Genomic DNA, 13,446 nt, shown 5'->3' on the forward strand with positions numbered 1-13,446 from the left:
CTGCAACCAATGGACTCATGAAATTTTGGTCAACCAGTGCTTGGTCGACTCGTTAGGGACAGCCCTAATAATTGTATCTATGTCAATCGTACTTTTTTTAAGTCAGTGAGAATGGAGATTAATTGTGCAAGTTAAGCATGAATAAATGACATTTGATCATAGATTTTACTTTGCGTGTTTACATTATTGCAATCAGTTGATACCTTTTTCAAAAAGATGAAGTATAATCTTGTGCTTCCATGCCATAACTTGCCACACTGCCTTTATTAGCTCAGAGGGCTGGAGTAGATCCTGAAGCATGTACCAATTCAAAAATTGATTTTGAAACGTTATGATCCGAGAATCAATTTTGAACCGAGAATCAGAATCCAATTGAATCGTGAGACAAGATTCCCACCCCTACAGCTGATACATATTGATCTTATTATACCCCTTGTGATATCTACCACAATGATAGCTTCAGCTTGGTTTAATGAGGTTTTTCGATCTCTCAAACGGAGACTTCTGTTGCCGTCCCATAAGATGGAGACTCAAAAGAATACAGGTCCAGCTGCTAGCAGTGATCTCTGCACAGAAGATGCAGCGCTCGTCCCAGCAGTGCTCCTTCTACACCTACTGCTGTGCAGAAATCCTCAGTTGGCCGTCGTATTCTAGTGCAAAATTGTTCTCAGTAGAGACGGTTGGCATGAAGGTCTGGGGATTATCCTGTACAAATGGAGTTAATATCAAATTAACCTAATGACATCAACCTTTGTTGTATTGGATTAGCAGCAACAGCATTGGACATCTCAAAACCTCCCCAAAGAAACTAAAACCACTTTATAGCCAGATGGCCCTCGAAGCTACTGGGAAATTAGATTTAATTTGCAAATTGACTGAGTTGATATTTGGTTTACCGTATTGGCCAAAGTAAAGGATTTTTCTTTTCTGAACATGATGTACGAAAGAGTGGAGATCAGATCATAATTGAGAACATGTATGTATTCGCAACCACAGGGTGAGGGTATCGGCTGTTGTACTATGAGAGTTTTGTATTATGGGCTTTTTTGAGTACCGTATTTTCCGCACTATAAGGCGTACCACATCATAAGGCGCACCTTCAATGAATGTCTTATTTTGAAAGGCGCATATAACAGACGCTACAGTCGAGGCTGGGGTTACGTTCTGCATCCATTAGATGGAGCTGCGCTAAAGGGAACGTCAACAAAACAGTCAGGGGAGGTCGTCTTGTTGCTTCCTCCACTTCCGCACCATTGATTGGTTCATGTTCAACTCTCTGGCTGCTGCTCTATTCCCGTGTTCTACTGCGTGACTAATGGCCTTGAGTTGAAACTCTGCGTCGTAAGCGTGTCTCTTAACAGGAGCCATTTTGGGCTCTTTACACAAACACACACATGGAAATGAAACGGCACGCTTCACGCAGTTATATATCTCAACATGCACCGCGCGTTACTTCTTCTACGGGGAAAATAGAGTCGGCGGCTGCTCACCGTAGTTGGAGAGCTGTTGTGGCTCAATATTGGTCCATATATAAGGAGCACCGGATTATAAGGCGCACTGTCGGCTTTTGAGACATTTGAAGGTTTTTAGGTGCGCCTTATAGCGCGGGAAAATACGGTAGTTTAAATGTTCAAAAAGGCTTGTGAGTCTGTCAGCTCCAAAAGTGTCCAGTAAAACCAGTCAACCCACAAGCCATTTGCTGCCTCGTGTTACATAACTAACTGCAACGGAGGGGGAAAAAAGATCCAATGAGCATCTTCAGAGATATTTACCACAGATATGAACCAGAGAAAGTCACAAGTCATGCAGCCATGAAAACAATGTCAGCGAGACGGATTTAATATTCACATTAAAACAGCGAGAGAAAATGTTTACTTGGTTTGCAACCTGGATGATTCAAAGACTTAGTAGCTGAAAAGAGAAAGTGTCCTATAATCTGATATAAGGTGTATTCTTTAATCATAATAATGTATGTTAAATGTTGCAAGAAATTAAAAGGTGATATTAGCGTTACGCTCTGCCGGAGACACGGGATCCTTGATAAGATAGTGCTCATGTTTAGGACACAACACTAAACATTGTATCATCAAGTAAAAAAACAATAAACATGGTTCACAAATTATCTGCTTACAATCTTTCATCAAAACCTCCACTCATAACTCAAAATTATGGTGAGCTACAAAACGAAACTGCTGCCAAACAGCACAGAGCATATGTGTGCACTGTCCTTTAACCATACTCTCAGGCATTTTGAATTATTGTCAATATCTCAATAATTAACTGGAATAAATGATTACCCCGTGGCAAATAGAATAATAACCTTTTGCTCTCTCAAACGCTTTCATAAGACTATTACCACGGTGAACCTGTGAACAGAGGGCTGTTTCCGTGGGGTTTTTCTGTGGCCAAATAAAGCACAGGTGAAATTATTACGAGTCAGCCTGAGCTCCTGAGGGTCTCTTTAAATGCTAGCACGCCTCGCTTTCCGGGGGCTGTTTGAACCCTGGTCCTCTGGAGCGCAGCGTGATGGCTTTAAGAACAGCTGAGGCAGCCATACCGCAAAAAGAAAAGCAAATCGAACACATTTACATAAGTCGCTATAAGCTGTGTAAAAAAATAAATAAAAGCATATCACATCACATGAATGCTTATGTAAGGTTAAACGCACAGGGAAGCATTTTGAGACGAAATGTGCATAAAACGTATTTAAAAGAGTCTCAAAGGTATTCAACTCCCTACTCAAAACCTCCCATTGCCATCCCAGGGACAACGCAGAGGCGTCTTCTTTTATCTGTCTTTAACAAGCCACTTTGGCCCATAACTCTTAGGGCGCACTCACACTGTCCTTCCGCACCGCGCCAAGACAGGTTTTTCGGGTAAAGCCTAGTGCGTTTGACCAGTGTGAGTGCAACCGCTCCGCGCATAACTGCGGCCAGCTGGCCTTCCACGGCCCGTCTGAGAGAGGTGGGCTTTTGTAAAGCGCGTTTGCACATGTACGAGCACGAGCGTGCGCACGTGTACGAGCACGAGGCCTACGGCGGCTCTGACGTAATTTTATGTGCGCTTGTTCGAACATTGAAAAATAGAAGTAGGGACCATGCGCGCACATTTAACAACAACAACAATGGCGGCGAAAGGTTGACGTTGGTGTGATGCGGAGGTGGAGTGTTTACTGCAGATTTGGTCGATGAAAAGATTCAAAAACAGTCGACAAGACGCACAAAAACTCCGAGGTCTATGGAAAGATTTGTAAACAAAGCCACGCATCGCCATGACTACAATCAATGAGTGTGACGTGCTACGGCGTGATGATGTATAGGCAGCAAGAAGCATTTGCGCGAGGCCCAGGTAGTGTGAGTACAAACGGGCCTGGGCCGCGGGGAGAGAGGGAGGTGGGGACAAGTACCCTAAAGCCAGGGGCACGGTGCGGAAGGACAGTGTGAGTGCGCCCGCAAACTCAATCAGACACGTGATGAGATATTTGTTATTGCATTCTGGAAAACTGATCTTCAAAATTCTCCTGAGCGTACGTCATCATACCATTTTAATAACGCCATGTTCATGTAATAGTAATTGATTACGTGACACCCACGTTATATGTCCCAAGGTGGCGAGCTTTGGCTGCAACCTGCAATTGAAAATACATAAAGTAGCTCACAAAGCTATAAACTGAGTCACAACCAGCCTATTTAGAGACAGAAATACCTTCTGCTATCTGTTGCTGCACCCTGAGGAACATCTCTACACCCAAAACACATTGATACTTCATGTAAGCTGCTTAAGAACAAGAACAACAGCAGCTCACGCGTGAATGTGCAAAGGGAGCTGTCGGAGATTTAGTGACGAGAGACAGGGATCATGTGAAAGAAAGTTTGCACCGCTGCCGAACACCAAAAGTGCCCAGAAATACAACCTGGTCACGTTTTGCTCCAAATGCTCCTGTATTTCCATCACTGAGCCCTTTTTCTCATCCGTGCTATGAACCGACACCTCCGGAGAGACACGAACACCTCCAAGTCATACCTTCATGTCTCAAAAAACACTGACTCACGGCACCACTTGAGCCCAAGACCGTCTGCTCCTTCCGAGTCGCTGGACTAAAATAATTACTAGATTTCAAGCGGGCAGACTCACGAGCTCTACAAGGCATTCAGGATGGAAAAATGAGGGGCGCCACAGGGGACGGGGAGCGTACCCAGTACCGACTGTGAAACTGCTTGAGAAATTGCTTTTAACATCTTGCCCAGCACTCAGTAAAACTAATGACCCCCCTCTACACCAGCATGGAAGAGACCTCTGCTATGAAATTACTCTTTCCACCTACTGTTGGCATTTTGTGCATTTAATTTCAGCCAAAATGCACAAAATTATACACATAAGTGTAGTATTATTCATAGAAGTATAGGTTATGCAAATCAAGTTATAGTTGATATTTAATGAGAAAGAAAGCTGATCTTTTGACGCCTTCATCTTGATTTCAACCACACACCTGTAAAGTTTCACGAGGTTTCATGTTCACAAGATGAATATAATGTCGCTGTCGCAGTTGGTTACAACTATGATATGTTTTAATTCTTCAGTGTGTAGGTAGAGCACTGCCTTCAAACTCATAGAGACTCTGAAAACTCCCATAACTTGACATTCACAATGCAATTAATCCGTTTTATTTTGGTGCTAAATATTAAATCCTTCCACCTGACAGTTTAGAAACAATTCAATTAAAACACTTCACGATTCCAAAAGATGAAGTTTTTCCATTTTGTTAAGAAATAAATCAAAGCTATGCAGCTTTTACGTTACAAAATAGCCTCTGGAGCTCATCTACTGGCTTACGCTAAGTAATTAAAATATGATTGAAATGTAAATACGATAGAACCCATTTTAAAAGTAACTTGAGTCCGTTGAGAAGAACATTTGGTAGAAGGACATTAAATCTCGCCCAGCGCAGTGGACGCCAAATAGCACGAGACGCTTGGAGTAGCCAAAATATGAATTTGATTTAAGAGGGGGGAAAAGAGCCACAAAGCGATGGCTGGCGACCGGCCAATGAGGCTGGACGAACCAAACCACGGATGTAAAAGCTGCAGCCAAACTTTGCCAGCATTTGGCTCACGGTGGGCAGTAATTCCCGATCCTGTTCAAGCAGCTACTAAAGCTTTCCAAACAGTCTTTGTGTTCTAGCTCATCAAGTTCAACCACGTCTGCCCGCGGGACAATACTTCAATACTGGGGCCGTGGTGATACCATGTCTGCTGTACAATAACTCAAACAATTACACCCAGCGGATGAGAGTCTTAAGAGCAACAGCAGCTGCACAAAAGGACAAAAAAAAGAAGAAGCAACACCTATGCTGACGTGTACCTAACACTCAGGAGCGAGTATATCACACAAACTCTGCGACACCCCTGGGTGTCACAACAGGCAGAAGTGAGTGAGTGTGTCGGTGCACCTGCTTTCATTGCCTAGAGGAAATTCCTGAGTGTGATGTAACTTGGGTACTGAACCAAAAATAAACCTAGTAATTAAAACGCATCACCTTCATAAGAAAAGAACGATCTCGTTAAGATGTGACAGAGCAGTTTGTGTCACATAACCAGACAGACAGAGAAGCCACCGGGTCCTTACCTGTGTCTGTGCTCGTCATGTCCTCCCTGTCCATGTATGACCACCTGTCCAGAGGCGTGCTTCCCCTCTTTTGGTGAGTCAATATGAGGGATGAGCACGTCCTCCAAGCCCAGGTCGAAGCGCTTGTGCTTGGAATTGTCTGGGAGGAAGAAGAAGGCCCCGAAGCATAAAGTGATGAAGGCACTGAGAATGAGGAGGAGGATGAACTTCTCGGAGAGCCTCAACGTGGCCCGGTGGTGCGGGAAAGAGGAGGCGCCCGGAGACAGAGTGGGTATTCTGCGGCCCGACAGCGGCAGGAGAGCTGGCGTCGTCATGATTTGACCGTTGACTTTGAACTTGGCTCGGGGAGGGGGTTAAAGGGGCGGGGCAGGGTGGGTTTTACAGGTGCCACAGGTGTTGTTGTAGCAGCATGCACGAGCTGGTCGACTTTATTATCTCATCCCTGCATTGATAGGTCCAGAAAGCAGAAAGGGCTGAGGTCCCTCAGTGAAGGAGTGACTGGTCAGCAGGAAAATGGTCATGACGATCCTGAAAAAAAAAAAAAAAAAGACATTGCAGGCAAGAGTCAGCCGGTGAGTTACCACAAAGCCACAGAAAACCAACAGCCCAGCAGTTACCAGAGACTTTCCCCCATTTTAGAAAAACCCGATCTCTCCTTCTCCACAGTCAGTACTGTGTTCTGTCAGGGTTGAGGAGATGATACCCTTTATAGGCTTTCCTTCAGCTGTCATTGCTCCACCGTGGCAACGCGTCGCTCGTAACCACTAGTATCATTTCACCAAGCTTCACTGACAGGCGTCCATTGAGCCCGACGCTGAACTACGATCAAAGATGCGCTGACAAATCAACAATAGGTCTCATATCGAGTGATAACTGAATATTAAAGTAATATCCTTTCGCATGCTGTGGTGAGTTTAATAACAGGTCATCTGAAAACAATAATACCTCACAATCTCTCTCTCTCACACACACACACACATACACACACACACTTAATGCTTTGGCCATGAGAGAAATGACAAACATATTTTCCAGAGGCTTAAGGCATCAAGGATAGACTGTGCAATATCTGAGACCATCACCAAACAACTGCGCCCCACTTCAACTGCGCACACTGAGCATCTCTGCCCCAACTAACACTGCAGAATCATTTTTGATCATATGGACAAATGTGATGTTTTTAAAAGATGACAAAGAATAACAGAGAGGAAGGGCAACAACGTCGCACACCCTCTCGCCGTTCGTATCCATTGGAGCTCGACTAGAATGACAATTCACTGACAATCCACCGTTTGTGGGGCAGAACCTGCACATTAAACAACACTGCATGCACGCATGTTGTGCTAGATTACATCTTAACTACGATCCCTAATAGCAATGTGGCTGCATTTTTAAAAAAAAGACGCAGGCTGCACCCCCCCTGTGTATGCAGAAAGAAGACTGCATCTCACAGTTTGTGTGTCAACCCGTTGCGAGAGGGGCAGGACCTGCGTGCACGTACCGTGTGCTGTCCATTACATCTCAACTCAGAGCCTAACAGCAAATGTGGCTGTAGTTGAAAAGACGCAGGCTGCATCCCCCCTGTGTATGCATGGAGAAGACTGCTCTACGTGTACATATAAAGAGGATGCATGGGTGGAAATCATGTTTAAACACCAACATAAGCGCTACATTTAACATAAATGCATGTAGGAATGATTGTGTTGATGTTTATTGTGCATTCAGTAGTTTTCCATCTTTGTGTGTGTGTGTGTGCAGCTACAATGATGCCTCGGCGTCTCCGCACAGAATACTAAGTTCACGTTCACACAGTACCAGTCTCTGTGTGTGTGTGTGTGTGTGTGTGTGTGTGTGTGTGTGTGTGTGTGTGTGTGTGTGTGTGTGTGTGTGTGTGTGTGTGTGTGTGTGTGTGTGTGTGTGTGTGTGTGTGTGTGTGTGTGTGTGTGTGTGTGTGTGTGTGTGTGTGTGTGTGTGTGTGTGTGTGTGTGTGTGTGTTTAGCCTATACAAAAAATGCTAATGTGGCTAACAAGCGGCTAACTTGTGAAGCTAACGTCGGCTAGCAGACAAAATGCAAAACAGCGGGGAAAAATAAAACTGACAGGGCGGAAGAGACGCGGATAATAAATAAAAGTATCCCCACATAGGTGTTAGGACTGCCTCACATTTGCGTAGGTGCTAAACACTGAGCTAATATAGGTGCTAGCTATTTGGGGCTAAGTTGCTAACGCTAGCTGGCTGGCTACCAACTGACAGAAACGGTCTCTCTTGTGCTGCATCACCGGTGAAAAACGATGCCAGTCGGGATTCCCGGGTCCGCCTTTTGGTGAAGAAGAAGAAGTAGCAGGTGTCCTCATGTCTCACGTATATCCACCACAACGGTCCGGTCGTCGTTAACCTCCTCCACGGTAGGAACCGTCGAGCTCAGAGCCCCATAGTGTTACAGCTCCTCCGCGGACGTTGATGACTGGCCGCGGCCGCTCTATGGGACTGCAGCGTCGGACTGAATGCTGCTGCTGCTGCTGCTGCTGCTCGAAGATCCAGCATCAACTACTCAGCCTGCCCGCCTTAGGGACCGTCTGACAGTTACCCGCAACGCATAATTACAGTACCTTAGGGGTCGTCAACATTTTTTAGGCCAAGGACACCCGAGCTGAAAGCAGGGGCGGTTCTAGGATCAGAGCTTCAGGGGTGTTGAGCATCCATTCAGCCCAGTTTAAATAGAAATAATAATACATCTGTACATTTTAAAGGTTGAATATGTAGAATCTTCATTAATATAATTAAAGATATTCCTTTATTAGTTCTGCAAAGGTGAAATATCCTTTATAGATGGATGGGTAGGTAGGTAGGATGGATGGATGGATGGATGGATGGATGGATGGATGGATGGATGGATGGATGGATGGATGGATGGATGGATGGATGGATGGATGGATGGATGGATGGATGGATGGATGGATGGATGGATGGATGGATGGATGGATGGATGGATGGATGGATGGATGGATGGATAGATGGATAGATGGATAGATGGATAGATAGATAGATAGATAGATGGATGGATAGATAGATAGATAGATCCCCAAGGGGAAATAAGGTCATCGTAGCAGCGGTACAAAACAATCAGAAATACAATATAAAATATAAACTACGGTAAGAATACAGTATCGCTGATTTAAAACACTATATTACAATATACTATGTGGATTTTAAGGTGCAACAGAGAGAAAGGTGCATTTTTAACTACAGTGGTAGATTTATACAGCAGCAAGTGGATAGCAAACATAGAAGAAGCATCACTATGGTAAATGGTAAAGGGACTTGTACTTGTAAAGCGTGTGATTTGTCGGAGGGGACGGGTTCAAACAGGCTCAAACAGACTCAGTCTCCTGTAGCTACTGGGCCGGGTCTGACCAACCTGGCAACCTGAGTGGTGAATTATTTTTTGTTGCTGCGACTATGATCTTGAGACACTAGATGGCGGTGTTCTGCTCATTTACTCCATATTCAATCTTTAACGTAGTTTTGGACTATCATTGTCATATTTGTAGATGCAAAACCACCCCAAAAAGATGCAAAATGACAGCCATCCGTGAGGAACTCGGAGTAGAGCCGCTGCTCCTTAGCGTTGAAAGGAGCCAGTTGAGGTGGTTCAGGATCATCTGGTAAGGATGAACCCTGGGCGCCTCCCTAGGGAGGTGTTCCAGGCACGTCCAGCTGGGAGGAGGCCTCAGGGAAGACCCAGGACCAGGTGGAGAGATTATATCTCCACACTGGCCTGGGAACGCCTCGGGATCCCCCAGTTAGAGCTGGTTAATGTGGCCCGGGAAAGGGAAGTTTGGGGTCCCCTGCTAAAGCTGCTGCCCCCGAGACAAGGACCCCGGATAAGCGGATGAAGATGAGATGAGACCACAAAAAGATTCAAAATGACTAGAAATAGATGCAAGTCAACCACAGATACACAAAGCCGTTAAAAAGACAAACAAAACGACTAAAGATTGATGTAAAATGACCACAAAAAGGTCTGAATGTGGGTGTCTTGTGTTGGGCCTCTGACACGTCCGTGCCCAGGAGTCCATTGTCTTCATCTGTCCATGTTCCAGCAGCAGCTCATCCGGGCATACCAACACGCAGAGAGAAATATACAGGCCTATCAAAAGAAAATAGACACAAACAATAAAATACATTAAAATAGCTCATTACTGAGTGCAATAAAAAAAAAAACATTTAGCATATTACGACTTCGTCTGAGTTAAATAGCTCAATAAAATGTTTCCAAATGAGCCTTTACTTTATTTTCTGAAAAGTAACAGTTTTGCATGAATAAATAAAAGGAAATGAGACACCGGAGAGAGACATTTGGCCGACGCCGCGCTCGTGTTTTGGCAGCTACGTGCAGCGGCGGCGGGGCTCTATTCACTGCAGAACCTGGGACGTATACATCATCAACGGTTGCTGCACAAAATGGAAAAATCTTATCAAATGCACTCTCCTTTATCAAGTGCAGCACAGGCCGGCGTTGCCAGGAAGGACACAGTTTATCATATTAGTCCCCTGATGTATACAGAGAACCTTCTTTGGCCCTGACAACGAGTGCTCCATCTTCTGTTTCGGCAGAGAGAGAGAGAGACACCGCCGGATATGAGACAGGTGTCACTTTGCTTTCAGGGGCATTTCTTCTCGGTCTCGGAGCAGTTTTCCCCTTCGTTCCCAGGCCAAGAACACCGCTCGCGGCCAAGACCTCGCTCTGCCTTTTCTCCTCAAGTGAGAGGTGTAATTTGTTAGAAACCTCAGTGATGATACGAGAATAGTTGGCTTTCCTGTGGTGTGACTTGGTCGCGGGCCACAAACTTGACTGAACGGCAAACTTTCAAGAGACAGAAAAACATGCCGCAGACTAAGGTGACCCACGAGGCACTGAAGTTCAGTTCCTCGCTCCAGTAGAAAAAGACTGTGTGGGGCACGAGTTGACCACATAAACATACAACCCACCATTACAACATAAGTGCATATTACACAGAGATGGATTATTTAAGGCATGGAAAGGTCTGCAGGCCCTGTGAAGTGTTGAGTGGCTGTGTAAAAACAAGCAAAAGTACTGTAGCGCCACTTTGAACAACTGGTAGAAAGGGATTCTAGTGTAAATTAGATGTAGATTCATGACTCTGCGTGGTCACTTTGGTCTAGACCAGGGGTCTGCAACCGGCGGCTCTCTTTAGCCCCTTCTCAGTGGCTCCCTGTGGCTTTGCCAAAAAATTAACATGGAAATAAATAGAATGGGTTTTTTTGCACAGTGGACAATCTTGCAAAGGGAGCACCTGTTATCTTGGAGTTCCAAGGACATGCTTAAAAAAAAATGTTATGTGAAACCAAAATATGCGTCACGTCGTTATATTTCAGACAGAACACGTTTTGCAGGCGGACCCCACCGCCTTCTTTGTTGAAGACGCCCTGTTCAGACAGGGTGATGCCAGTTGCGTCTTTTTTCTTATTCTTCCTGGGCAACCACGGAATCACCCGTCCTCGTCACTCCAAGTTAAGTGACGTATGGGTTATTTTCCTGCCGAGTTGCAGAGGCGATTCTAGAGTCTGTCTGGACCCTGTGGGCAAAGAGTCACAGGGAGCGTTCACAGCGCTCCTGCACGAAATGTCCCAAAAAAGGTCAACGTTGACTTCTGGTTTTGCACGAGACGTGAGCTCGAGTCTCTAATTTGAGGAGCGATAAAAAAAACACATCTAATTTAAATAAAGGCCTGCCTCTAATACAAGCCCGCTTCAAACGCCTAAGTTTGTATTTCTTAACCTTTTGTCTCCACGTTGAAGTAGAGCTTAACGGGCACTTAGTCTGCGCCGTGACACTGCACGACTTCATACCAAAGTGAGCTTTTCTCCGACAGGTAATCTATACATGTGCAGAGTTCACCCATAAAAACACTCCTGGCATTTTGCTGACCGTGGAGACAAAAGGGCCGCAGAGTCCATCAGCTGGACCTTGAGTTGCCAGCGGCCGCAGCCTCCCTCTCGGCAGCAGCAACAGGACCACTGGGACGTCTGATTTACGGGACGCCCCTCAGTGAGTGAATTAGTGGCAGTGCTGCGGTGTACGGTGTCATAATCACCGTGGAGTCCTTCCGCCAGAGAGGCATCACTATGAGTCAGCCTCTCCACTCAGCGAGCAGGCCCGGTTGGGTTGGACACCAGGGCCGGTGAGGTGCAAGGAGACACACACACACAAAAAAAAAAGAGCTGAGCAGACACAAAAAGGCCGACGGCTTCCAAATCACAGCCAAGTTGCAGAGGAGGGTGTGTGTGGTCTAGAGAGGGAAGGCAGGGTGTCCTCTGCTCCAGCGCATCTTTGATCATCTTTGTCAGAGGGATGGATCGCTGGACTGGGAAGGATTTATCGCACATTTCACACCCACATAGAACCATGCCGCAAAGACATAACACTCGTTCTTTATCCTCTGTGGAAAAGGAGTAAGAATCAGCAGAAAACAAAACAGAAGGGACACAAAATCTTTACAGGAGGCCTCGGCGTGACGTGAGATGCTGTATTGCAGCTGGTACACCAGACCAAAAGCCGCACGTCCTTCAGCCCCTTTCTTGACAGGATCAAATGGTGAATTACGACGGGAATGACACGTCGCACCGCAGCGCCTCAGGGAACCCGTCTGTCAGCGACAGAGCAAGGTCATCTTCGACCTCTGGCTCTGGTGGAGAGCAGCATGCGTGTGTCCGCAGAGGGAAACTCGTGTGTGCGCGCGTGAAGTGTCAATCCCACGCTCCGGCGGCGATAACTGCATATAGTGCCGAGAATTGGCTCTTCGACACACTCTTGATTTTTGACATTCCAGTTAATGGTGCGACGCGGCGCCTTCCCACACCGCCAACAGCAGTGATCACGAGTCCCTGCGGGCAGCGTGGCATGATGGGTAGATAAACACAGCTCTATCCGTGTGGCTGCGAGGAGCACATGTTCTTTATGTGCACGGATACTTTACTATCTAACGAATGATAGAATAGAAGAGAATTGAAATGCTTTATTGATCCACAGCTGGGAAATTGCAGTGATACAGAAGGAGGGTGATCAACTCAGTCACCGTGGGACGGATTATTCCAAACCTCCGATCTGAACTGTTACCAGCCGCCACCGCGATGTGTGTGTTTGTGTGTGTAGCAGGAATTAACACAGAGGTGGTTTTAAAGGTCTTGCCAGGTGTTTATATGTCTGTATGTCAGTCTGCAGACAGGTTTTGTCACTGTGATAGCGTCGCAACTTTGCAAGATCCAGTCCCAAATCTGATCAGACAGAGCACGTTTTGCAGGTGGATCCCACCGCCTTCTTTGTTGAAGACGCCCTGATCAGACAGGGTGATGCCAGTTGCGTCTTTTGTCTTATTCTTCCTGGGCCACCACGGAATCACCCGTCCTCAGCCAACATTCAATTTGAAGAAGTTAAGTGACGTAGGTAGGGAATGAGTCCTTACCCCAAGTGAAGGAGTTCAAGTACCTCGGGAGCTTGTTCACGAGTGAGGGGACGATGGAGCGTGAGTTTGGCCGGAGAATCGGAGCAGCGGGGGCGGTGTTGCAGTCGCTCTACCGCACCGTTGTGACGAAAAGAGAGCTGAGGAAGGGAAAGCTCTGGATCTACCGGTCAATCTTCGTTCCTACCCTCACCTGTGGTCACAAAAGCTGGGTCAGGACCAAAAGAACGAGGTCACGGGTACAAGCGGCCGAAATGGGTTTTCTCAGGAGGGGGGCTGGAGTCTCCCTTAGAGAGAGGGGGAGAAGTTCAGCATCCGTGAGGAACTTGGAGTAGA

At 46.2% G+C, this 13,446-nt stretch overlaps 1 protein-coding gene across 1 annotated transcript in view; it reads right to left on the minus strand.

Moving 5' to 3' along the window:
- Nucleotides 1–8,092, minus strand: part of man1a2 (mannosidase, alpha, class 1A, member 2) — a 162,438-nt gene extending 154,346 nt beyond the window's left edge. Inside the window, exons 1-2 of the mRNA XM_083921419.1 lie at nt 7,906–8,092; nt 5,626–6,153 (exon numbers count right to left, since the gene is read on the minus strand). Of these exons, the coding sequence (XP_083777545.1) occupies nt 5,626–5,939 (314 nt within the window). The 5' untranslated portion in view covers nt 5,940–6,153; nt 7,906–8,092. The remainder of the gene's footprint in view (nt 1–5,625; nt 6,154–7,905) is intronic.
- Between the last annotated feature and the right edge of the window lie 5,354 nt (nt 8,093–13,446).

The sequence above is a fragment of the Echiichthys vipera genome (assembly GCF_963691815.1).
Source record: "Echiichthys vipera genome assembly, chromosome: 10".
Lineage (NCBI taxonomy): Eukaryota > Metazoa > Chordata > Actinopteri > Perciformes > Trachinidae > Echiichthys > Echiichthys vipera.